Source organism: Castor canadensis, chromosome 7, assembly GCF_047511655.1.
Source record: "Castor canadensis chromosome 7, mCasCan1.hap1v2, whole genome shotgun sequence".
Taxonomy (NCBI): domain Eukaryota; kingdom Metazoa; phylum Chordata; class Mammalia; order Rodentia; family Castoridae; genus Castor; species Castor canadensis.
Genome location: NC_133392.1, coordinates 153,935,155 through 153,959,765, shown reverse-complemented (window position 1 = coordinate 153,959,765; position 24,611 = coordinate 153,935,155). Strand labels below are relative to the sequence as shown.

Sequence of the window (24,611 nt, the reverse complement as noted above, 5' to 3'; positions counted from 1 at the left end):
CTCAACAAAATAATGGCAAACCGAATTCAACAACACATCAAAAAGATTATTCACCACAACCAAGTAGGCTTCATCCCAGGAATGCAGGAGTGGTTCAACATACGAAAATCAATAAACGTAATAAGCCACATTAACAGAAGCAAAGGCAAAAACCACTTGATCATCTCAATAGATGCAGAAAAAACCTTTGATAAGATCCAACACCATTTCATGATAAAAGCTCTAAGAAAACTAGGAATAGAAGGAAAGTATCTCAACATTATAAAAACTATATATGACAAACCTATAGCCAGCATTGTACTTAATGGAGAAAAACTGAAACCATTCCCTCTAAAATCAGGATCTAGACAAGGATGCCCACTATCTTCACTCCTATTCAACATAGTACTGGAATTCCTAGCCAGAGCAATTAGGCAAGAAGAAGGAATAAAAGGAATACAAATAGGTAAAGAAACTGTCAAAATATCCCTATTTGCAGACGACATGATCCTATACCTTAAAGACCCAAAAAACTCTACTCAGAAGCTCCTAGACATCATCAATAGCTATAGCAAGGTAGCAGGATATAAAGTCAACATAAAAAAATCATTAGCATTTCTATACATTAATAATGAACAAACTGAAAATGAATATATGAAAACAATTCCATTTACAATAGCCTCAAAAAAATCAAATACCTAGGTATAAACCTAACAAAAGATGTGAATGACCTCTACAAGGAAAACTATAAACTGCTGAAGAAAGAGATAGAGGAAGACTAGAAAGTGGAGAGATCTCCCATGCTCATGGATTGGTAGAATCAACATAGTAAAAATGTCTATACTCCCAAAAGCAATCTACATGTTTAATGCAATTCCCATCAAAATTCCAATGACATTCACTAAAGAGATTGAAAAATCTACCGCGAAATTTATATGGAAACACAAGAGGCTACGAATAGCCAAGGCAATACTCAGTCAAAAGAACAATGCCGGAGGTATCACGATACCTGACTTCAAACCATATTACAAAGCAGTAACAATAAAAACAGCATGGTACTGGCACAAAAACAGACACGAAGACCAGGGGAACAGAATAGAGAACCCAGATATGAAGCCACATGACTATAACCAACTTGTCTTTGACAAAGGCACAAAAAATATACAATGGAGAAATAGCAGCCTCTTCAACAAAATCTGCTGGGAAATTTGGTTAGCAGTCTGCAAAAAACTGAAACTAGATCCATGTATATCACCCTATACCAAGATTAACTCAAAATGGATCAAGGATCTTAATATCAGACCCCAAACTCTAAAGTTAATACAGGAAAGACTAGGAAATACTCTGGAGTTAGTAGGTATAGGTAAGAACTTTCTCAATGGAACCCCAGCAGCACAGCAACTAAGAGATAGCATAGATAAATGGGACTTCATAAAAGTAAAAAGCTTCTGTTCATCAAAAGAAATGGTCTCTAAACTGAAGAGAACACCCACAGAGTGGGAGAAAATATTTGCCAGCTACACATCAGACAAAGGACTGATAACCAGAATATATAGGGAACTTAAAAAACTAAATTCTCCCAAAACTAATGAACCAATAAAGAAATGAGCAAGTGAACTAAACAGAACTTTCTCAAAAGAAGAAATTCAAATGGCCAAAAAACACATGAAAAAATGCTCACCATCTCTAGCAATAAAGGAAATGCAAATTAAAACCACACTAAGATTCCACCTCCCCCCTGTTAGAATAGCCATCATCAGCAACACCACCAACAACAGGTGTTGGCGAGGATTCGGGGAAAAAGGAACCCTCTTACACTGTTGTGGGAATGTAAACTAGTACAACCACTCTGGAAAAAAATTTGGAGGCTACTTTTAAAAAGCTAAATATTGATCTACCATTTGATCCAGCAATACCACTCTTGGGGATATATCCAAAAGACTGTGACACAGGTTACTCCAGAGGCACCTGCACACCCATGTTTATTGCGGCACTATTCACAATAGCCAAGTTATGGAAATAGCCAAGATGCCCCACCACTGACAAATGGATCAAGAAAATGTGGTATCTATACACAATGGAATTTTATGCAGCCATGAAGAAAAACGAAATGTTATCATTCGCTGGTAAATGGATGGAATTGGAGAACATCATTCTGAGTGAGGTTAGCCTGGCCCAAAAGGCCAAAAATCGTATGTTCTCCCTCATATGTGGACATTAGATCAAAGGTAAACACAACAAGGGGATCGGACTTTGATCACATGATAAAAGGAAGAGCACACAAGGGAGATATGAGGATAGGTAAGACACCTAAAAAATTAGTTAGCATTTGTTGCCCTCAACGCAGAGAAACTAAAGCAGATACATTAAAAGCAACTGAGGCCAATAGGAAAAGGGGACCAGGAACTAGAGAAAAGGTTAGATCAAGAAGAATTAACCTAGAAGGTAACACACATGTACAGAAAATTAATGTGAGTCAACTCCCTGTATAGCTATCCTTATCTCAACTAGCAAAACCCTTGTTCCTTCCTATTATTGCTTATACTCTCTCTTCAACAAAATTGGAGATAGGGGCAGAATAGTTTCTGCCAGGTATCAAGGGGTTTGGGGAGAGAGGGGGGGCGGGGCAGGTGGGGAAGGGAGGATGTGGGGGAAGGGGGGAGAAATGACCCAAGTATTGTATGCACATATGAATAATAAAAAAATAAATTAAAAAAAAGAAAAAAAAGAAAGAAAAAGAATGAATGAACAGTAACTTCAATCTGTTTCATTTTGCGCAAGTGTAATTTGCACTCAGCTCTCTTTTATAATTGGATCTATTAACAAATGTATTTTGTAAATTGCTTACTTATTGTATAGAGAAAAACTTTAAGATTACTTTTCTTCCTGGATCTATATATTGAATTATAAGGCTAATAGAGTATTTTATTTTATTGGGAAAAGAAACATTTTTGTCTAAATTCAAAATTTTATAAAAATCATTTCAAAGTGCAAATTAGAAAGATCTTAAAGCTCATCAAAAGCTTATGTATTTAATTAAGTCAACTATAATTTAAAAGTTGCCTAAAGAATTTTCCAAGATCAAAATTTAGTGTACTGAGTAAAACTAGAACCTAATTCTTTATGAGTACAATAATAAGGCTATTTTATTGTTCTGCTCTTAGTAACATTTGTAAGAAACTGACAGAGGAATTGCTTATGTTTTCTGTCCATCTTGTCAAGCTTTTGACTACTAAGAAAATTAAATGTTAACTAAATCAGAGTTCCTGTAAAAGTTCTTTAAATGACCACTATAACTGTGTGATGAAACAGCTATCATTCTAAGTAATTCTAACATAACTAGTGCACTGTAGATCTGTGATTAGAAGTATGTAAAGCTGTGTGCTTAGACTTTATCTAAATATTGTACAAACATTTGTAGAATTAAAAATGTGTCAGTTCAGTACACATAAAATGACCAACTAAGACTCTCTTTTGTTCACAAGCATTACATCTAAACCTCTGACATATTAGAATCATTAATAAAACTTTTGGCAGCTCTGCTGCTTGTAAATGGTAACCATCAAAAAACCTGTCATTTGGGCAACCCTGCCATTTAAAATCTGGCCTACAATTTTTTGTTTTAACCTAATGAGTGCTACTGTTATATGTGATGCACTTGTGTATTAGGAAATATCCTATTTGGGATCACTAGCACTGTATTCCTAACTTGTAATAGATCAAAACTTTTGACTTTTATCACACTGTACACCTATTATCTTACCTAGTTGAAACTTCTAAATTTTATTCCAAAGGAAAACAAAAGCTTAATTAATATTTATATCTGACATCTACGTGGCTGTGATGCTAATTGTTGCCAGCTCCTTTGCAATGTATTTCTACTGTCTAAATATATAAGCCTTCAGAAATGCAACGCTTAGAAAAACACGTTACTAAGAAGGTGTCTTGTGTCCTGGTGTTCCCGATTGTGGCCTAATGTTGTCAGCCACAATTATTTTCTAAACTGCTGTTTGCAGTGGAAATAACTAGATGTTCTGACAATTGCTAAACTGCTTTTTATACTTACTCTAAGTCTTGTCATTTGCAGTCTGGGTCCTTCTCTTGAGCATTTGCAACAACCAAACCCAGGGAAATGACTCTAACAAGTACTTATTTGGCAGTCTTTTAAATACTTGATTTTGCTGGATTTTTGTGTTTTTCTTGTGAAACTTTTAACTGTTGTCTGTTGATATTCTGCAGCATTTTTAAGATGTCAGGACATCATTTGTAAAACAAACAAAAAAAGAATTTTAAATGGATGCCAGCATAAGGGCCACTTCTAAACGACTCAGTTGCTTATAATTCAGTCTTACTGGCACTGATGCCCACCTAAACTGCCTGTTGCTTCCCCTCCAATGTGGGACCTGATCAAAATAGAAAAGCTATTTGTGGTGACTTTCATTTACTAGAATGGTTAGTTGGTGAACTCTTCAGAGGAGACTGTTCAGAGACAAATAGTTTGGAGATAAGGAAGGTAAGCTGTCACAATCCAAATGGAGTCACCTGTGTCAGCCCTTACCAAATTTACTAAAGCCAAGAGGCTTTATTTTTATTTATTTATTTTTTCTTTTGCAGTACTGGGGTTTGAACTCAGGGCCTACACCTTGAACTACTCCACCAGCCCTTTTTTTGGGATGGGTTTTTTCAAGATAGGGTCTTGAAAACTATTTTGCTCAAGCTTCGAACTGTGACCTCCCAATCTCTGCCTCCTGAGTAGCTAGGGTTATAGGCAAGGGCCACTGGCCCCCTGCTAAGCCAAGAGGTTTTAAGGAGGTGCTCTTAGGCAGGGCTACTGGGCTTTCAGGCTCCTGCAGGCATCTGACAGAAGGCAAACTCATATTTTTGGGTAAAGCCTTCTATTTGAGTAAAGGAAAAAATGATGTATCTTTTAGTAGTCATGAAGTTATTTTAACATTGGTTCCCCTACATAGTCTATTTAACTTACTCAGTATTCTGCATTATAAGGGTGTTTCTAGTTTTAGACTTAAGTTACAAGTACTTCTGACTTAGCTGTCAGCCATCTGTCCCCTTCTCCTGTACTAATTTCTTTGGTCAACATCCTAACTTCCTCAAGATTGAGGAATGTTTAAACATAAGGGGGGATTGTAAGAAGTGCTTAAACTGCTTTTGCTGAAAAGCACTGACTCCTTACTTGGGCCCATGAATTAACTAAAGACAGGAAAAGCATGGCATCTGCTCTCCATTTTATCAATCACTTTTGATTCCAGGAGAGACAGGTGATCACATGTTCATGACAAGGGACAGAAAGTACACCTAACTACAGACCTTCCTTTGAATGGACCACTTGCCTGGCTCCAGATAACAACTCCAGAACCTTTCCCAGAACAAGTACTGAGATAAAACCTGACTGAACTGTCTAGCATACCTTTTGTCCCCTGCCCCCTGTTCTTCTATTTAAACCTGTAACTCATGCCTGTACCCTGAAGATGACTGCAGAAGAGCTGAGTGCTTACTCTGCATCTTCTCACAGCATGTCCTGAGCTGTGTAAACAAATCTCCTTTCTCCGCCTTAAAATAAAAAGAAATAGAAATGATAAATTGGGGGCAAATATAAGCAAATGCTGACTATAAAATAGTAATAATAATGCCTGATAATGGTGTAAAATATACAGAGAGATTACAGTATATAATAACATGTAGGTCTAGGAAGGACCAAATGGAGTTTGTCAAAAGACAAAATTATAACAATTTAAAAATCTTCATTGGTTTTATTTCATTGCATAAAATAGAGTAAGTCCACTGGCAAGTGGATGAGGTTGGTGGTATAAACAGAGAAGGGCAAGAGAACGCAGAAACAAAGACCAAAAAGGGAACTGGTTACTTTCAAAGTCACTTTCCTTGCAAGGTGGTAACAGGAAGACTTCTTTACCAAGGACATTTTTAAGTGAAACTAGCCTGCTGTGTTTATTATTTGTTTTCATTGTCAGTATGTCTTCGTGAAGACTTCAGTGGCTACCAGGACCGTCAATGGCACTGCCTTGATTTGCGCAAAGGCACCTGGAGTTTTGCTCACCATTGCATTTGCCTTATCAGTGCAGATGTCAGCACTGTGAACAGGGAATATAATAGCTTAGAATTATTATGGAAATAGTTTTGACCTTGCAGGCACCTTGAAAGAGTCTTGAGACTTTCTGGGACCTGTGGACCACACATTGAAAAATGGCTGCTCTACAGTTTCCTAGGAGTGGAATTGCTAAATCAGAGGGAATGTGCATTTCTTCAACTTTATAGATAATTCCAACTAAATTTCCAAAATGGATCATTTATATTCCCGTAATCAGTGCATAGGGTTTCCATCACTCCATACCTTCCACAACATTTCAGCATCTCAAGAAGGAACAGTGCATAATGAAACATGTCCATATCTGAAAAATCTGTACAAATCAATAAACTAATATTTTGCAAGTGACAACCATGGGTTTCAAATCATGAATAGGTGAAAGACTTATTATTCAAAGCACAAAATCAACCAATAGATTTTAATGCAATAGCGCTCAAAGAATTCACTGAATAGTTTCAGATTTTACAATACAACTAGCCTTTAAGAGACTCCCACTTGCTGAGTTTTGGTATGGCATCAAAGGCACCACTACTCTGATCTGTTTCTATGCATACCACCTCTGACACCAAGTGTGTGGATTTTCCACACCAAGCAATTCTCCAATTCTCTGCCAACAGTTGGATGTACTACAGTTCAATTCAAACCTGACACTAATTATAGAGGGACCACAGGTCCATAGGTTAGGACTGCTCCCATTTTGGATGGCAATCACAAGAATGTATCCTCAAGTTTTCCACACTTCTGTTCTGCCTTAGTGTGAAATAATGGGTTCTAAGCACAATTTATGGAATTTAATTGAAATAAAAATTAATTTTTGTCTTTATATTTTGTTAGTAGAATTTTTTTCAGTCAATTTTCCAATTTAAAGTATCTTTCCAATTTCAAGTACAGTTACCCATCCAACTATAATCCAACTATTCATCCAACCATCCATCCATCCATCTACCCATCCATTTATCCATCCATCCATCCATCCATGCATCCATCCATCCATCATCCCTCCATTCATTGGGTTTGTGTATAAAGGAGAATAAAGAAATTTTCAAGTGCTAAAAACAACTTGGGTTCAAACAGTCCCTCTTTTGTTTAGTAGTTTGCTGTAATGGTTCACAGAAACACTTTACTTGCCATTGCCTGTCTGCTACAAAAGGTATTATAAACAATACCTGAAGAAGAGTTACTCAGTGTGAGGTCCAGAAGGATCCCAAGCAAGGGAACTTCTATTCCTCTGGACTTTGGGGTGTGCCACCATCCTGACGTCTGGATGCACTTGTCATCTCAGAAGTTCTCTGAACTCTTTCACTTAGGATCTTAGTGGACATTCTATTAAGCAGGCAAAATTGATGCAATTATTGGCCACTGGAGATGAGCTCCATCTCCAGTCCCTCTCCCCTCCATGGTGATCAGAGAGTGAAGCTGAAGTATCCATTTCCCCTGGCAACCAGCCCCCATCCTGAAACTATCTAGAGGATCCCAAGAGCTCCTCATTAGCATAAACTCAAGTCTGGTTGAAAGGGACTTACTATAAATAAGGAAAGATGCATCCCTCACCTTTACAGATCAGGAAGTTACAAGGATTTTATAAGCTCTGTACCAGGAACTGGAGATGTAGATTGAATATATACATTTTTGTTGTATCACAATATCACGCCAGAACACCCAGAGTAAGCTGCAAAGGCTATTTAAATACTTTTCTCTTTCCGAACTACAGATGTATATGCAACTGGGTTTTCTCTTTCAAACAAAACAACATATCACAACAGATTGGATATAGAAGGAGATGCCAGACTCCAAGTATCTGTTATCAGTTCAGACATTAAATACATTTGCAAAGACCATAAAACAATGCTACTCCTATCACTATTTTTTTTGTTTTGGAAAATAGTTAATTTGCATTAATATTAATTATATTAAGATGCAATGAGTTTTTATCATTTTGAAATTAACAAATACATTTTAGATTTTTGTTTGAATTTCTAATATGGTAAATATTGATGGATATAATAAGTAGTATGATGGCAAACTTGTTCTCTGAAAAAAAAATTGTCTTTGGTAGCACACATGCTGTACCATTGAGCTACACCAGCCTAACATTAGTGTTTAGGAAGCAATTGTTATAAAAGTTAAGATAATGTTTTCCTTTTGGGGAGAAATGGGTTTTGAGTGGGAAGGGCATGTGAAGCACTCTTGGTGTGTTGACAATGTTTTCTTCCTTGACCTACCTGATGACTTTGTGGGGTTTTCCTTCACCATAACTTATTCATCTATACATTTATTTTTAATTAAACTTTTCAGGTTTGTGTCCTATTTTACAACAAAAGGTTTTACAACTGGAATTATACAGCATTCACCACCCCACCACCACTCTTGAGCTTTAGCTGGAAGGATTTTCTTCTTCCTAGTTCCAGCCATGCCCAGACTTTGGCCATCCCCAAATAGAGGTTTGCTCTACTCATTGGTCTTCCCTGACACATGCTTAGTTTTGAGATCAAACCAATAGTTTCTTAAGATTACTTTTATTTAAAGGTTATTGGAAAACACTTTTAGTTGGACTGGTAGAGTTGCTCAAGTGGTAAGAAGGCCTGCCTAGCAAGCATGAGGCCCTGAGTTCAAATCCCAGTGCTGCCAAAGAAAAGAGAAAAAGAAAACATGTTCAGTGAATTGCCTACAGAAATCCAATGTCTTCATTGGTGGCAGGCAAGACCACAGCACACAGGGCTCAGCTTCCTTAACCACATCCTCTATAGATCTCTTTCTAGCTTCCTTCCTTCCTTCTTTCCTTCTTTTCTCCCTCCCTCCCTCCCTCCCTCCCTCTGTCCTCCCCTCCCTCCTTCCTCCCTTTTTTCCTTGGTGCTGGAGATCAACCTCAGGCCTTAGACATACTAGCCATGAGCTCTATTGCTGAGCTACATTCCAGGCCCTAGGGCAGCCTTTCTGAAAAGCTGCAGAGCACTTCATTATATGAATGTACCACAATTTATTGAATCAGCCCTTGATTTTTTCCATAATGAATTAGCAAAATAATGGCCCCCAAGCTCAAGAGGATGGGGCCCAGGTCTAGTCACTAACGCATTGCACCCCACTCAGCATCCAAGACATAGGATGTGAAAGGATTGCGGAATGAATGAATGAAGTCTGACTGAGTATGCAGCAAGCACAAACGTAGGATTCTTCATGGAAGCTCCTTAGACAAAGTTACAGAGCAGCCGTGAATGGAATCCAGGAATTTAAGCTTGATTGAGGGTGGATTAAAGTCCCAGATGTCTCATGTGTTAGTTGCGAGATTTTAGACAGCTATTGAATCTCTCTTTGCCTCAGTGTCCTCATCTACATAATGGGTATAATTATGGAACCTGCCTCAAAAGGCTGCTTGTGGACAAAAGTCTCTCATTTATGGAGGCATGGCAGAAACAAAATACCAACAGCCAGGTGAAATGAGGAAGGAAGGACTGATCTCAGGAGACATAGGGACAGGCAAAATTCAAATCATGGTCAGAGAAGAGGCAACCAATCAGTAAGGTCCACAAAAGGGACACAGTCTATCAAAAGTGGCCTAACCTGAGATATCAAACCTATCCTTAACCCTGTGTTGGAGTACTATGGTCTTTCAATGGTGTCCTAAAAAATTTTTGCTTTTTCCTACTCTGTCTCAGGAAATTACCAACCCATGGCTCCCCAAGTCCATGAAGCTTCTGTAAGTCAATATTTACAAATGTCTTAGCCTTGTACACCAGCACTCTTAAGTAGAATTAGAATTCAGCTTGCCACAATTGTGAAAACCTATCAAGGGCAATGCCCATCTTGGGAAGCAACAGAGAAAACATGTCCTGCCACTACTGCTTTGTGGTGGAAGGTGGTGATTTATTTTTGTGGGGCCAATTTTGCTTCTGTGGAATCAGCTGTTCTCTTATGGACAGTATGTGTACCCAGAGTCTGTCACCATGGAGACAGTCAACAGTAGAGAACCTAAGAGCTCATCACTTTCCCTGGAGGGTGAAAGTGAGCTCTCTCAGGGCTTTTTTATTTCCTGAAGTTAGCAGAGTGTTTTCCACTACCCACTCAGAAGCTGGACAGATAAAAAAAAAAAAAAAGAAAAAAGGAACCAAACTCAGGAACTCTGTCCTCACCATGTTTGCCACTGCAGTGAATCCACAGTCATTCTCTACTCCAGGCTGGCAGATCGAGAAGAACTATTCAACCAGGGTGCTCACGGGAAACTGGGTGGAAGAGAGGAAGAAGGTGAGGAGGAAGTGAGGGTGGACAAAGGGCTCAGAGGTCAAAGTTCATTGACCTCATTGGGTGTGTCTTAACGTGGTGTTGGGGTCTTTGTGCTCCACATGGGGGAGTTATGTTCAGTCTTCAAGGTTCCTGTTATACCTTGAAAAGACCGTAGCAGAGGTGTTACTGTGGTTGTGTTTCTCAGAACTGCTCTATTCTCAGTGGAGTGTTGCTAGGTATCTGGAAATTACCTTGTCTTCAGCTCCTTTCCTTTATTTGAAGAGTACCCACTTTCCCTGGCTGGTCCCTTCTCAGAACGTGACACTACCTGCATTCCTGCAGCTGCCCAGCACTGGCTCCACAATCTTGCCCAGCCTGTGTATTTCCATGTTTACTTTCCAAACAGAATTAATAAGTTCTTGGAGTTGCTTTAGAAGCCACTGGAAAGTATTTTCCTGAATGGGCCTACTTGAAAGTGAATACCCTCATTTGTGACCAGCAAGACTGAGCCACTTAAGCTTCTTGCAGAGGCATGTAGACATCCTCCTGTCTTCTTGGGAAACAGACAAGGAAAAGAGAATAAAACAGAATTGACAGCTTTGCTATGGGGGGAGTGGGGAAGGTTAATGGTGATTCCTGAAAAACAGAAAAACTGCCTTCCTGGAGAACATTAGCGTCCCCACTTCTCTGGCTGGACATGACATGTGGTCAACATTAACTTGGCCACATTGGGGAGCAGGTGTATGTAAGAGAAGCTCCAAGGGCAAGAAGGACTGGATGAGCGGTAAGTTCAGTTGCCTGTGGGTGAAAGTGGCCAAGAGACTATAGACCTGTAAATGTCTGGGGCAAGGAATATGTACAGGAATATAATAGATGATTTAAGCCCCAAAAGAAACAGAGCTAGAATCTTGTGGGAAACTAAGGCTTTTAAAATAATCGTGTATGTGTGTGGAATCCAAAATAGCACACATAGGCACAGTCAGATGTTTGCCAAGAAAAGGCTTGAGTCAGGTATGGTGGTGCGTACCTGTAAACTCAACACTTAAGAGGATGAAGCCGGACAATTGCAAGTTCAAGGCCAGACTGGGCTACCTGGTGAGATTCCATCTCAAAAAAAAAAAAAAAAAAAAAAAGCCTGAGAATACTTTTAAACTTCATGATAAGTTGGCCCCAAGATTCAGAACATGACCTATTTGTTAGAAAAGGCCATCCCTGACACAGAGTCACTCTACACAGACTGGGAGAGTTGGAGGTTTTGTTGTTGTTGTCACTGTTGTTTTGTTTTGTTTTTCAAATGCCCAACTTTCAACAAAAAAAAATCACTAGACATAGCAAGAAATAGGAAAACATGGCCTAATCAAAGGAATAAAATAAGGTGGTAGGAAATTGCTCTGAAGAGACACAAGCATCAACCGGGCATGGTGGCACATGCCTGTAATCCCAGCACTTGAGAGGCAGGGACAGGAGGATGGAGAGTTTGAGGACAGCCTAGGCTACACAAAAAAACCGTGTCTTAAAAAAAAAGAAAGCCACAAACTTCAAAGTCCTGGACAAAGACCTTTAAAAAAAATCTAGCCAGGGGCTGGTGGCTCACACCTATAATACTAGTTTGTGAGACTCTATCTCGAAAACACCCATCACCAAAAAAGACTGGTGGATTGGCTCAAGGTGTAGGCCCTGAATTCAAACCTCAGCAAGGGAAAAAATATCTGTCTTAGATATGCTCAAAGAACTAAAGGAAAGCACATACAAAAAACTAAATTAAGTCAAGAAAGCAGTGTTTGAACAAAATAATAATATATAAAAATTAAGATTATAAAAAGGAGCCAGGAACCAGTGGCTCACACCTAAAATCTTAGCTACTCAGGAGGCAGTGATCAGGAGGATCGTGGTTCGAGGCCAGCCCAGACAAACAGACCAGACCCTATCTTGAAAATATCCAACACAAAAGGGACTGGTGGAGTGGCACAAGTGGTAGAGTGCCTGCCTAGCAAGTGTTGGGGCCTGAGTTCAAACCTCAGTTCCACCAAAGAAAAAAAGTTCATTAAAAGGAACCAAACAAATTCTAGAACTAAAAAATACAAATGTTAATTGAAAAATTCAACAGAGAGATTCCACAGCAGATTGGAAAAGGCAGAGGAAAGAACCAGCAGACTTGAAGACAGTGAACAGAGCCTAAGGGACTTATGCTAGGCCACCAAGTAGATCAATGTACACATTAAGGAATTCCAGAAAAAGGAGAGAGAGAAAGGAGTAAAGAGATTATCTGGAAAAATAATGACTGAAAAATTTCCAAATTTGAATAAATACATGGCTTATAAATCCAAGAAACTCAATGAACTCCAAGAAGGATAAATCTAAAGGGGATCCACATTTCAACCCACACTATAACCAAGAGAGATTCTTTAAAGTCCCAAGAGAAAAGTGGATTTTTCAGCAGAAACTTTGAAGGCTGAAAGACAATGGGATAACACATTTTAAAACCCTATAAAGCAGAAAAACTGTCAAATAGGAATTGTATGTCTCACAAAACTGTCTTTTAAAAGTGAGACTGGAGGCATGGCTTAAGTGTTGGAGTGCCTGTTTTGCAAGCCCAAAGCCCTGATTTAAGTCCTAGTCCCACAAAAAAATGAGGAAGAAATGAAGATATTTCTAGATAAACCAAAGCTGAGGGAGTTCATCACTGACAGACCAGCCTTACGAGAGCTGCTAAACAGAATCATTCAGGTCGAAATGAAAGGGCATCAAGTAGCAACAAAAAGCCATAAAAAAATACAAAGTTCTCTAGTAAAAGTAGAGACATGGGCAAATATAAAGCCAGTATTGTTGCAATTTTAATTCGAAACTCTACTCTTTATTTCACAGAATTCAGGAGACAAATACATAAAAATTATAAAGCTATGCAAATGAACACACAATATATAAAGGTGAAATTTGTACATCAGTAAAATAAAGAAGGAGGGAAGAGCTATAAAGGAGTTTTATCCGGGAATGGTGGTGCACACATGCAATCCCAGCATTTGGGAGGCTGATGCAGGAGGATCGTGCACTCAGAGTCAGCCTGGTCTATACAGTGAAACCCTGTCACAACAATCCTCCTCCCGCCACAAAAAGAAGTAGAGCTTCAGAATGCAATGTAAGTGAAGTTGTTATTAATTTAGAATTGATTGTTATAACTTTAATATGCTATATGTAATCTCCATGGTAACCACAGAGGAAATATTGATATAATATGCACAAAAGGAACTAAAAAGGGAATTAAAATGTGTTAGGAAAAAAAGTCAACCATGCTGGGTATGATGGTGCATGCCTGTCATCCCAGCACTAGGGGAAATTGAGGCAGGAGGATTACAAATTCGGGGCCAGCCTGGGCTACACAGCAAGAACCTGTCTCAAAAACAAAAAGTAAAATAAAAAACAAGGTCAAACTATGTGCTATCTGCAAGAGATTGACTTTAGATGTGAGAATACATACAGACTGAAAGAGAAAGTATAGTAAAAGATAGTCTGGACAGGCAGTAGTAGCCAAAAGGGAGCAAGATGGTTATCCTGGTATCAGGCAAAAGAGACCTTAAATTTTAGGTTAAAAACTGCTATGAGGCAAAGAAGAACATAATGTATTAATAAGGTCAATTCACCAAGAAGATACAGTAAATTTAAGTATACATGCCCAAATATCAAAGTTCAAAATTATATGAAGCAAAATGAACAGGTTTGACGGGAGAAATAGAGGTCTGCACAGTACCTCAGCATGCTAAACTCCACACTGGGTGGATCGCTGGACAGAAGACCAATAGAGACATAGAGAACTTGAACCACACCACGGACACCTTGTCCTAACAAGTTCATACGGACTTCCCCAGAGCAGAATCTTCTCAATTGTATATAAGACGTTCCCAGGATCAACCATATTTTAGGTCACAAAACAAGTCTTGATAACTTTCAAATCCTGGAAACCATACAAAGAATCTTTTTGTCCATCCCAAATGGAATGGACTCAGAAATCAACAGCAGAAGAAAGACTGGAAAGTCCACAAATTTGTGGAAACTAAACATCTAAAACCAGTGGGTCAAGGCCAGGCATTGTGGTTCATACCTGTAATCACAGAAAGTCAGGGGAGCTGGAGGTCAGGAGGATCGTGGTTGGAGAGCAGATCAGGCAAAAAATTTGCAAGACTTCATCTCAGCCAGTGGTTGGGGGGAGTGGGAGTGGTATGCAACTGTCATTCCATCTGAATAAGAGGAGTGCGGTCCAGGTTGGCCCACACATAAAGTGAGACCCATCTCAAAAATAACCAAAACAAAAAGGGTCAGGCACCTGCCTAGTGAGCATGAGCCCCTGAGTTCAAACCAAGTACTGAAAAAAAAAAAAAAGGTGGGAGGGGGAAGTAAAAACAAGAAATCACAGAATAATTAGGGGAAAAATTCTTGAGGCAAATGATAGTCAAAATGCAATACACCAAGACTTATTAGATGCAGTGAAAGTAGTCATAAGAGGGACTTTACTGCTGCAAATGTAATAAAAAAGAAGAAACATCTCAAATCAACAACCTAACTTTACCCCTGCAGGGACCAGGAATAAAAGAACAAACTAGAAACAAAGCTAGTAGAAGGAAAGAAATAATAAAGATTAGGGAAGAAATAAAATGATTAGAGAAAATGATGGCATCAAGAGTTGGCTCTTTGAGAACATCAGCACAATTCACAAACTGATAGCTAGACTGACAAAAAAAAAGAAAAGATGGCTCGAATAGTTAAAATAAAAAACGAAACTGAGAATCATTACCAACTTTTCTCAAATAAAAGGATTATAAGAAAGTTACATGAATGATTGTATGGAAACAAATTGGATAACCTAGAAGAAATTCCTAGAAATACACAATCCATGAAAACTGAATCATGAAGAGATAGAAAATATGAATGGATGTATAATTTGTGGGAAGACTGAATTAGTAATCAAAAACTTCTTGACAGGATAAGGCTGTAGCTCAGGTGGTAGGGTGCCTCACTAGCAAGTGTGAAACCCTAAATTCAAACCCCAGTACCCCAAACACACAAACAAACAAAAACAAAAAAACCCAACTTCATGACAAAGAAATGCCTAGGATGGCCTCACTGGTAAGTTTTATCAAATATTTAAAAAAGAATTAGCACCGATACTTCTCAAACATTTCCCAAAAAAAGAAAGAGGAAATCCGTCCTAATTCATTTTATGATGCCAGTACTACTCTGACATCAGTGACATGACAAGAAAAGAAAACGATATAACAGCATCCCTTAAAAGGATTAGTGCAAACCCAGCATGGTGATGCAGGCTTATAATCCCAGCATTTGGGAAGCTCTGGCAGGATAGAGTTTGAGGCCAGCCTGGGCTACATAGTAAGCCCCTGTCTCAAAACAAAAAAAAATTAAACAGGGATTTACTATTTAATCCAGTAATTTCACTTCTGGATATATACTCAAAAGAATTAATAGCAGGGACTCAAACAAAAACCTATATATATATATATGTTCAAAGCAACATTATCCACAGTAGCTGAAAGGTAGGCACAACCCAGGTACCAACTGATGGGTGAATGAATAAATGAAATAAATAAAACATGGTACATACACACAATGGAAGTTATTCAGCCTTTAAAAGGAAGGAAATTCTGATATATGCTATAACATGAATAATCTTGAAGACATTGTGCTAGGTGAAAAAAGGCAAACACAAGAGGACAAACATGGTGTGAGTCCACTCACCTGAGGTACCAACAACAGGCAAATTCACAGAAACGGAAAGTGGAATGGTGTTGTGGAGGGGGGGTGTTAGTGATTCGTGGGTTTAATTTTGGATGAAAAAGTTCTGGGATGGATGGTGGTGATGGTTGTGTAACAGCACAAGTATACTTACTGCCACTGAACTGTACATTAAAAATGGCTAAAATAAGCCAGGTGCTCGTGGCTCAGACCTATAATCCTGGCTGCTTGGAAGGCTGAGATTGGGAGGATTGCAGTTGGAGGCCATCCCCGGCAAACAGTTAGTGAGACCCCATCCTAACCAATGGCTATGCATGGTGAGGCACACCTGTCATCCCAAGGAGGCTGAGATGGAAAACATCATGTTCCAGCTGGCCTGGGCAAAAAACAAGACCCCATCTCAGAAATACCAGAGCAAAAAGGGCTGGAGGCGTGGGTCAAGTGATGGAGTACCTGCTTAGCAAGTGCAAAGTCCTGAATTTAAGCCCTAGTACTGCTAAACAAAAAGAAAGTGTAAAATTGCTGAGCATGGTGGTACATGCCTGTAATCTCAGCACCTGAGGCAGGAGGATTGTGAGACTGAAGCCAGAGAAACCCTGTCTGAAATAAATAAACTATAAAGGCTAAAAGTGTAAATATTTAATATCTTGCCATATTAAATTTTAACAAAACATATGATGAAAAGAGAAAGCAGAGTTGAGGAGAGGGAGGAACAGAAAAGAAAAAGAAAGGAAAGAAGTGAGGAGAGGGAAACATTGAGAGAAGGCGAGAAAAGAGACAGGTGTGGACCACGGTAAGGTGGCCAGGTGACTCTGTGGCAGCTTTGCAGGGGTGTGGTCAGCCCGCAGCATGGGGCATGCACCCTTCCTGTGTTGTGTGGGCATCCTGGGCTCCTGTTTACCTTTTCTCTGCCAATCTTCTGATGGCCCCAGAAGCCACAGGACCCAGCAGAAGTTTGAGCAGCAGCTTCTCAGAGGTCCTCCTGAATGTGTGGTCTTTTCCAGTTCACCAGAACCTTGGAGCAGACACCCCAGAGCACTTACCGAAAGGAGTACATCCCCTTCCTAGGCCACAGGCCAGACCAGATCTCCAGGTGGTATGGGAAGAGGAGAGCTGAGGTAAGAGATATTTAAGAACAGCTAAGAGCCTGCCAGCAGCCCCTCCAGGAGCAGTACCTCCTCAACCCCTGTGGATGCCTTCCGTCAGGTGACACTGGTCTCCCTGGACCACACTGGCATCCCTAGTTGCTGGCACTCTCAGACCATACTGGACTTCAAGCCACACTAATGCCCTGGGGTTCCTGACATTCTCTATTAGTGTGCCCTGAAGACAGAAATGCAAGTCACAAATAAAAAGAACCCATGGCCTAGGGCTCCCATCCCCCAAACCACCCATGTACAAAAGCCCTTAGCCAAATTCTCACACATTAGAGCGTTATGTAGTCTTTTAAAAACCTTTGGGCCTATTGCAAAATTTTAACCCAACATACAGTCTGGTTAAAATTAAGAAGCACCCTCCACCCTACCAAGCCCCAACAGGCACACACACACACACACACACACACGCACACGCACACGCACGCGCACGCGCACGCACGCACACACGCGCACACGCACACACACGCGCACGCACACGCACACACAGAACCAGTGTTTGTGTGGATTCTGTGTGTGTGCCAGGGCTTTGGGTGCAACACTGCCCCCATGTGGCTGCTTTAACCGTCACTGCTCCTGCGTTTGGATTCCTCCTCCCAGGAAGCCTTCCTTCTCACTCTTCTTCCCTCTCAGGCAGATGCTGGGCCTGTTCTCCAGTTGAGAGTGAACAGTGGTGTCCTCCTTACTCAGGGAGGACCCTCTTCCCGACCCTTCCCCTGGACAGGTGTGTGAATCATGTTGTAAATTCATTTTTTGCTCTTCACATTTTAGGGACCTTGCTAGTCCTGGAGAGATGGCCTAGGACTGCTAATTCCTAGAGACAGTAAACAGCTTGTTTAGGAGTGTGTCATTCAATGCAAATGAAAGTCATACTCCCAGCCACCTCCTTATCTAACTCATACACCAGGCCAGTGTTCCTCTGCCCTAAATCACTCTACTGCCCTGTACCGGACAACTGGAGACCGCTCCTATAGCTCTGAGCCCTGTGAAGTTACTCAAAGTGTCCAGTCCTAATCTTGCTCAGGCGTGTCTGTCCTGCCTGTCCCATTCCTTCCCAGGGTAACCATATGAGGATTCAAGGGTCTGCTTCTGCCTCTTGACCAGCCCTGTACTGCTCCCTTGTGGACCTGCATGGCATTGCCCGCTCCTTTCCAAGGCAACTGTCTCTGTGCCTGTCACCTAACCATGACAGATCAAAACAAAACTCCACAAGTCCACAATCCAGACAGCAGGACCAGACCCAGGACCAAAAGGAACAGCAAGAAAATCCCGAAAATCCCTCCTGGCCACTCTCCTTTCCCTGCAGAGATGCCTCCCTCTGTCTGTGGGAAGCCCTCCAGCTCACTCACTGGCTGAGTTGGAAACACTCCTGGCCCCTACTGACACAGATCTTGGGAACCCTGCTTTGCGTCTGCACTCATCCCGCTTGTCTCCCTCTGGCATTGTGGTCTGACTTATTTATAGAACCACCACGAGAAGTCCGGGGTGCAACTTGTTTACCAACCATGGCAGTCAGACCTCCCCGTCTGCTTCAGACAAGAGGACAGACATGGAAATCCCTGTTATCCTCCACTGTAAATCAGCCCAGTTCCCCAGGATTCCCTTCCAGGACAGGAGCATTTTCTTAGGACAAGTACTGAGTCAGGCAGACATCCCAGAATGAGGGGAACATGACTTTCTTCTCTCCATAAATAACTCACCAAAGAAATCACTCCCCTTGTTTCCAGCCGAGGGAGCTGTAAATCCTTCTCTAGGGAAGGCAATTTATGGAGCCTTCTCTGATTCTTCCCACAGTAACTGATTGAAATATAAGGTGCAAACGTCAGGCTGGTATCCAACAGCTTTCATTTGCCTTAGATACTGGCATTTGGGTGGATGAGACTTGAGACAAAAAGGGTGTAATTTCAGATCACAAGGGCTCATGGTGAGTGGTGTTGACTTTCCATTCTGCTGAGTGTCCTCACTTTAATTTTAATTTGCCACCATAGCTCATTCTAGGGATGAATGGACTTGGCATAGGCTAGGGACCAAGTTTATATAGAGAACTGCCTGTAGGTAACTAGGATGTGTCTTTGAACATGTACTGTGTGGCATAGGACAAACAACTATGTGTCTAGTATGGTGCCCTTGGGGCTGGCTGCCAGCCCATGGAGACCTCCTCTCCCATGTACTCCTCTGTGGAGTACAGCTCCACAGAGGGCAGCTCCCACCTCCATCGATGGCCAGGTGGATACCTTGCTCTGATGGGTAATGTGTTCACTCTGTCTGTCCTTCCAGGGCCTCCCGTACAAACATCTGACCACCCACCACCAGGAGCCCTCACACCGCTACCTGATCAGTACCTATGATGATAATTATAACCGGCATAACTATAACCCAGGCTTGCCTGCCCTCCGCACCTGGAATAGACACAAGTTGCTGTGGCTGCCAGAGAAGACTGATTTTCCCCTGCTTGGTACTTCTATAACTCAGAAATTCCCCTGGGCTGGTCTGCAAGGTGTCCACAAATGCATAGGGCTAAGGTGCTTTTCTGTCAATCACAAGGACCCATGTGAGGAACTCTGGAAGTAAGATGAGACTCCAGAGGAGGGAGTCCTATGTTCTGCTCAGAGCTGCCACCTGCCCTCTCCCTTGACCTTGGAGATATTCTTGTAATGACCCCCCCTTACTTGTACACCATGGGACGTGTTTATGTAGAGCAGAAGTAGCAGGGAGCAACATATTGTATACTCTCTACCGGCATCCTGACTGAATGCTTCCCAGGTGTCATTCCTTGCAGTGCTAGCTGGGGACACAGTGGTGATGATCAGAGAGAATTTCTGCTCTCTGGGAGTTGACATTCCAGCAGAGACAACCCATTAATGAATAAGATAACTTAAGATGGAATAAATTAAATAATGTCAGAGGGAGTGTGTGTTGTAGGAGATAGATTAAAAAAGTAAGGAGGGGTATTTGTGCATCTCTCCACCATCTCCACCCTCTGCTTGCCTTGGTCCCTGGGAAAACCTGTGGGGGCCCACCACCCATTCTCATGGCCAATCTGTGCAAGACTCCTTGAAGACCCTGTGTCACCCAGACCTGCTTTGTCTTGCAGCTCCCCCTACAAACTATGGACTGTATGAGCAATTGCAGCTGGAATGGCTCACCCCTAAGACTGACGTAAAGGAGAGTATTTATGCTTCGTCCTACTCCAAACCACCATCGTGCGCTATGTCCAGGCGGGAGCATGCCGTCCCAGTCCCTCCCTACCGCCCACATCCGATCCCACGCTCCTGAGAACAGCCACCCCATCTGAACCAGAGGACAGCCACAGCATCATGGTCAGCAAGTGGCTGCAAATGAACCCAGAGCGTTAAATTAGCCAACTGGTGGGGCCCTCAGAATTGTGTATTCTGTGGTCCCCCTCTCCAAACCCGTTGGTTCCTTTCTTTTCTATTCCACTATTAAAGATTTTGACACTACTTCAGTGCTATGTGTATACAGAAGACAGATTTATGCCATCAGCAAAAGCCAGAGGATCCTTCAGCTCTATTCCTTATTTCACAGGAGGGGAAAATGAGGCCCAGGGAAGGAAGGACTCCCTCCAGTTTTCATAACTGGGCATGACTCATCAAGGAGTGTCTGGTCCAATGAGAGAAACAGGTCTGACTCTGAGACCCATAATGAAAACCCCAGGGAACAGCAGATGAGGAGGCAGAGCCACGGGAACAGGTGGTGAGGGAGGAACCCGGGCATCATGTTTTCCTGAGGCTGGGGATGACCTGCCAGTTCAAAAGAAGCATCTCTCCTCCATCTCTGAGCTTTCAAATCTTTTGGGGGACTTGGAGAGGGGGAAGAGCCTTCTGGGAAGAGTTTGGAAATGATGGTGGATCTCTTGATAGAAGCATCTAGGTGCTGTTCTCACCCAGAGCAGCAGTCTACTGGTTATGGTGACCAGCCTCAGGCTGAGAATGGTACTTCCCTAACCTGTCCTCTTTGACTTCTGGAACCTACTAATCACAGCTCACTCTTTCAAAAGCCTTTCTCCGTATCATGCCCCACCCTAATTGCTCGCATCCATTACAGGCACAGTGCCTGGTATACAGTTGGTGGTTAACAATTACTGGCTGAGTGGGTGGATGACCTATTGTCTCTTTGGAGTCTCTTTGGAGATTCTTCCCTAGACCTTCACTCTACCCCACTCACTATGCCCCATTCTTGTTCACCACTTTGAGTCTCTGTCTTGCTGTGCCCCATAACCTCTGCTCCATGTGCACCTCATGTCCATTCTAACTGGCCAGTCTGGGTCCTTAAAGACTCCTTGTTCTTCCCACAGGCGCCTCCAGCTTCGGCCTCAGAGGGAAGTGTCTTCACTGGGTTCTAGATTCCTCCTGCCAGTTTCAAAAGGAATCATTTCTCTGTTTCTCCATCCTTAGCGTCTGCGTCCATCCTAGCAGTGCCAAAGCAACTCTAGTTCTGCCAGATCATATGCTATGTTTGGCCACAAAACACACAACAAATAAATAATAGTAATTTTTCTGTTTTGCAGAAACTATTCTTTTTTCTTTTTTTGCAAATAAAAAGTTAAATTTCAGAAACCAAGGTCACCGTTTCTAAGTACATTAAAGCATACTCTACACAAATTTTGATCAGCATTTTAACAAAACAACTTTTCTTTGAAAGATCATAGGCAAGTGAGTGACTTGTCTCACTCAGAATATTTAATCTGTTTGAAATGAGAAAACAAACCCTCTTTTAGATGTTAAAGCAAAAACTCTGAAGACACTGTTAAAAGAAACTGACAACCTGACAACTGCTATTTCATTCTGAAGTACTTCAGATTCTTCAACACTCCAGTGATGACTGAGTCTTCCCTATCAGAAAAAAGTCTAAATGGCCAGCTTCACAGCTGTGATGCAACAAATGCCTCTCCTGTTAATAAGCCCTCTTCTCTAAAAAGAATCTTCACTGTATTTGATCAAACTGGGGAGCAGAGCACACATAGCAGGATAGCTTTATAGCATAGATGCTAAATCAGAGGGTAGAGTCTCGACCAAGAGGCTGCCTTACAGAAACTATTTTTTCATGAAGTTTTTCCTTACATTTTTGGCACCTGCTACTGCATTCTAGCAAATGAAGAAGAAGAAGAAGAAAAGGAGGAGGAAGAGGAGGAGGAGGAGGAGGAGGACAGGGAAGAGGAGGAGGAAGGGGAGGAGGGGGAGTGTGTGTATATATATATATATTTATATACTTTTGTATTTATTGAGAGTTGAGCACACACTGAGCACAGGAGCAATGCACTGGATCTAGAGGGGATTGGGATCTCTTTGATTCACCACCAACCCGCCCCCCCAGACTGAGATTATTAGGGTATTACAGATGAGGAAATGGGCAAAGAAAGAGGGACTGAATGGCTGAGCTGGGATTTGAACACACTTGTGCACTGTAGGCTCTGGTCCTGTGCCTGTCCACTGTGTGCTTGGCTCTTGGGCAATGTTTTGGTAATGATTTTGTACGTCAGACAAATATGATTCAAAGTTTAGAAGGCTGGGTTTGTGTCATCCTATTCACAAGACATCTGCTAGCCTCAGGTCTTCTGCTCTAGGGTTGACTTAGCACCTACCCACTTCCTTCTTTATTCCTACAAGTGTTTGTTTAAGGATGCTGTTTTATTTCCTGACTGGAAGTTAGATAACTGGCACATAACAAGTGCTCAGGAAATGCTTGCTGAATGACTAAAGGAATTAATGACTGACTGACAGGAGGGAAAACCAGGAGATAGAAGATGGTTGTGTCAGAAGAGCCCCAGGAGACAGCTATGGAATGGACCAAAGACGGCCATCCTCACCTCTCTGATATTCACTCACTCATTCCACTGAGCCAAGACTGACTGAGTTCTGACTCACAAAGCAGCAGTCCAGTGGAAGAGGAACATTAAATAAATGCTGACAGGACAGAGAGGTATTGGGGACAGGTTTCTGGGACTGCAGACCGTGGGGGTCAGTGACGGAAAGAATGAGGGAGATCTTTGGGGGTATGCCAAAGTAAAGGGGTGCTGTGAGAGCCACAGTGGGGGCATGGAGACCTGACTTAGCCAGGTGGAGCTGGGGAAGGCTTCCCTGAAGAAAGAACAATTCAGGCTGAGGCCAGAAAGCTGGAGTGACAGGTGGAGAGGAAGAAGAGGCTTTCTCAGACCACATGTGTGAAGGCTCTGAGTTGGGAAGTTGATTGGCAGGTTGTAACAAGCCCAGCAAGATGGTGTATTAGTTTCTCTATGGCTGTTATAACAAAACACCACAACCCCAGTGCCTTAAAGCAATACACATCTATTCACTTACAGTTATGGAGGTCAGAAGTCTACAAGGTTTCTTCAGGACTGTCTTTCTTCCTGAGGGTCTCAGGGTGGATTCTTCCTTGCCTTCTCCAGCTGCCGGGGGCACCTGCATCATTTAGGTCATGGCCCCATCCCCAGCTCTACAGCTAACTGAGGAGTGTCTCCTTTCCCTCCGCCTCTCCTCACAAGGACCCCTATGTGGTCACATGGGCTCACTGGATACTCCAGGATAATCCTCCCTACCCAAGATCACATCTGCAAAATTCCTTTTGAATATAAACTCACTTATTCAAAAATTCTTGAGAAGAGGACGTGGACATTTTAAGAAGGACAATATGGGAGTTCTTTGCACTTGACCTCTGTCGTCCCCCACCACCCAGTTCCACTTTGTCCTTTCCATGCAGCTGAGATGGTCACAGAGCAATGGGAAGGGAATCAAATGGAGCCTGTGGACTATGGCTAACTACAGTCAGTACACACACACACACACACACACACACACACACACACACACACACACACACACAGCTTAAACACTACAGAAACTAAAAGTACTTGAACAGGAGTATTAAATGTTCAAATGCCAAAGTGAGCCCTGTGACCAGATCAACACATTGGTGTGACCACCATAGCAGCTTGTCTGGGTGACCAGGCTGGAGGGTTTCCCTATCTCTTCCCCAGTGAGGGTCTTTTTCTTACACCCCGCTTTCATTCAACCAGCGATTCTCCACCTTGACCATTGTTAGAATACCCGGGTGGTGGGTAGGAGGGATTGTCAAATGTGAATCACAGGCCCAGTCTTTCGTCTCTGGATCAGTAGGTCTCAGGAAGGCAGAGAAGATGTTTTATTAACAAGTTCCCACACATGGGTACCATTCCACTTGACTGAGCTAGTCCATTTTTCCCTCTATTTAGATGGTTTCTTTGGAATAACAGACTCTGCAGTGAAAACACATAGTAAACATTAGGCCTAACATCCTCAAAGGCTTCCTCCAGCTGTAGCAGGAAGCTGTGACTCTACAATTTTATTATGAAGCATTAAAATGAGCAGGACATTGCTAGAGTGGGACAGTACTGGGTTACC

General features: G+C 41.8%; 1 protein-coding gene and 1 long non-coding RNA gene across 3 annotated transcripts; one reads left to right on the top strand and one right to left on the bottom strand.

Moving 5' to 3' along the window:
* Window positions 1-8,598: 8,598 nt before the first annotated feature.
* LOC141424710 (uncharacterized) lies at window positions 8,599-17,100 on the bottom strand. Its single transcript, XR_012449557.1, has 3 exons — window positions 16,962-17,100; window positions 10,228-10,317; window positions 8,599-8,722 (listed from the first exon to the last, which is right to left on the bottom strand). It is a non-coding gene; the product is annotated as an uncharacterized lncRNA (long non-coding RNA).
* Window positions 10,063-21,133, top strand: Cfap107 (cilia and flagella associated protein 107). 2 transcript variants are annotated; one of them, XM_020187150.2, is made up of 4 exons: window positions 10,063-10,339; window positions 17,065-17,178; window positions 19,492-19,669; window positions 20,309-21,133. In XM_020187150.2, exons 1-4 carry the CDS (start codon window positions 10,229-10,231, stop codon window positions 20,488-20,490), a joined length of 585 nt encoding a protein of 194 aa, XP_020042739.1. In that variant the 5' UTR covers window positions 10,063-10,228; the 3' UTR covers window positions 20,491-21,133. The 2 variants fall into 2 exon arrangements, with proteins under 2 accessions (XP_020042739.1, XP_073934083.1); XM_074077982.1 differs by lacking the exon at window positions 10,063-10,339 and adding an exon at window positions 13,227-13,454.
* The last annotated feature ends 3,478 nt before the right edge of the window (window positions 21,134-24,611 follow it).

Coding starts and splice junctions, on each gene's coding strand:
- Cfap107 (XM_020187150.2), top strand. CDS start 10,229: ATGTTTGCCACTGCAGTGAATCCACAGTCATTCTCTACTCCAGGCTGG. Junction 10,340..17,064: donor GGGTGGAAGAGAGGAAGAAG/GTGAGGAGGAAG, acceptor GGTCTTTTCCAG/TTCACCAGAACCTTGGAGCA. Junction 19,670..20,308: donor GACTGATTTTCCCCTGCTTG/GTACTTCTATAA, acceptor TTTGTCTTGCAG/CTCCCCCTACAAACTATGGA.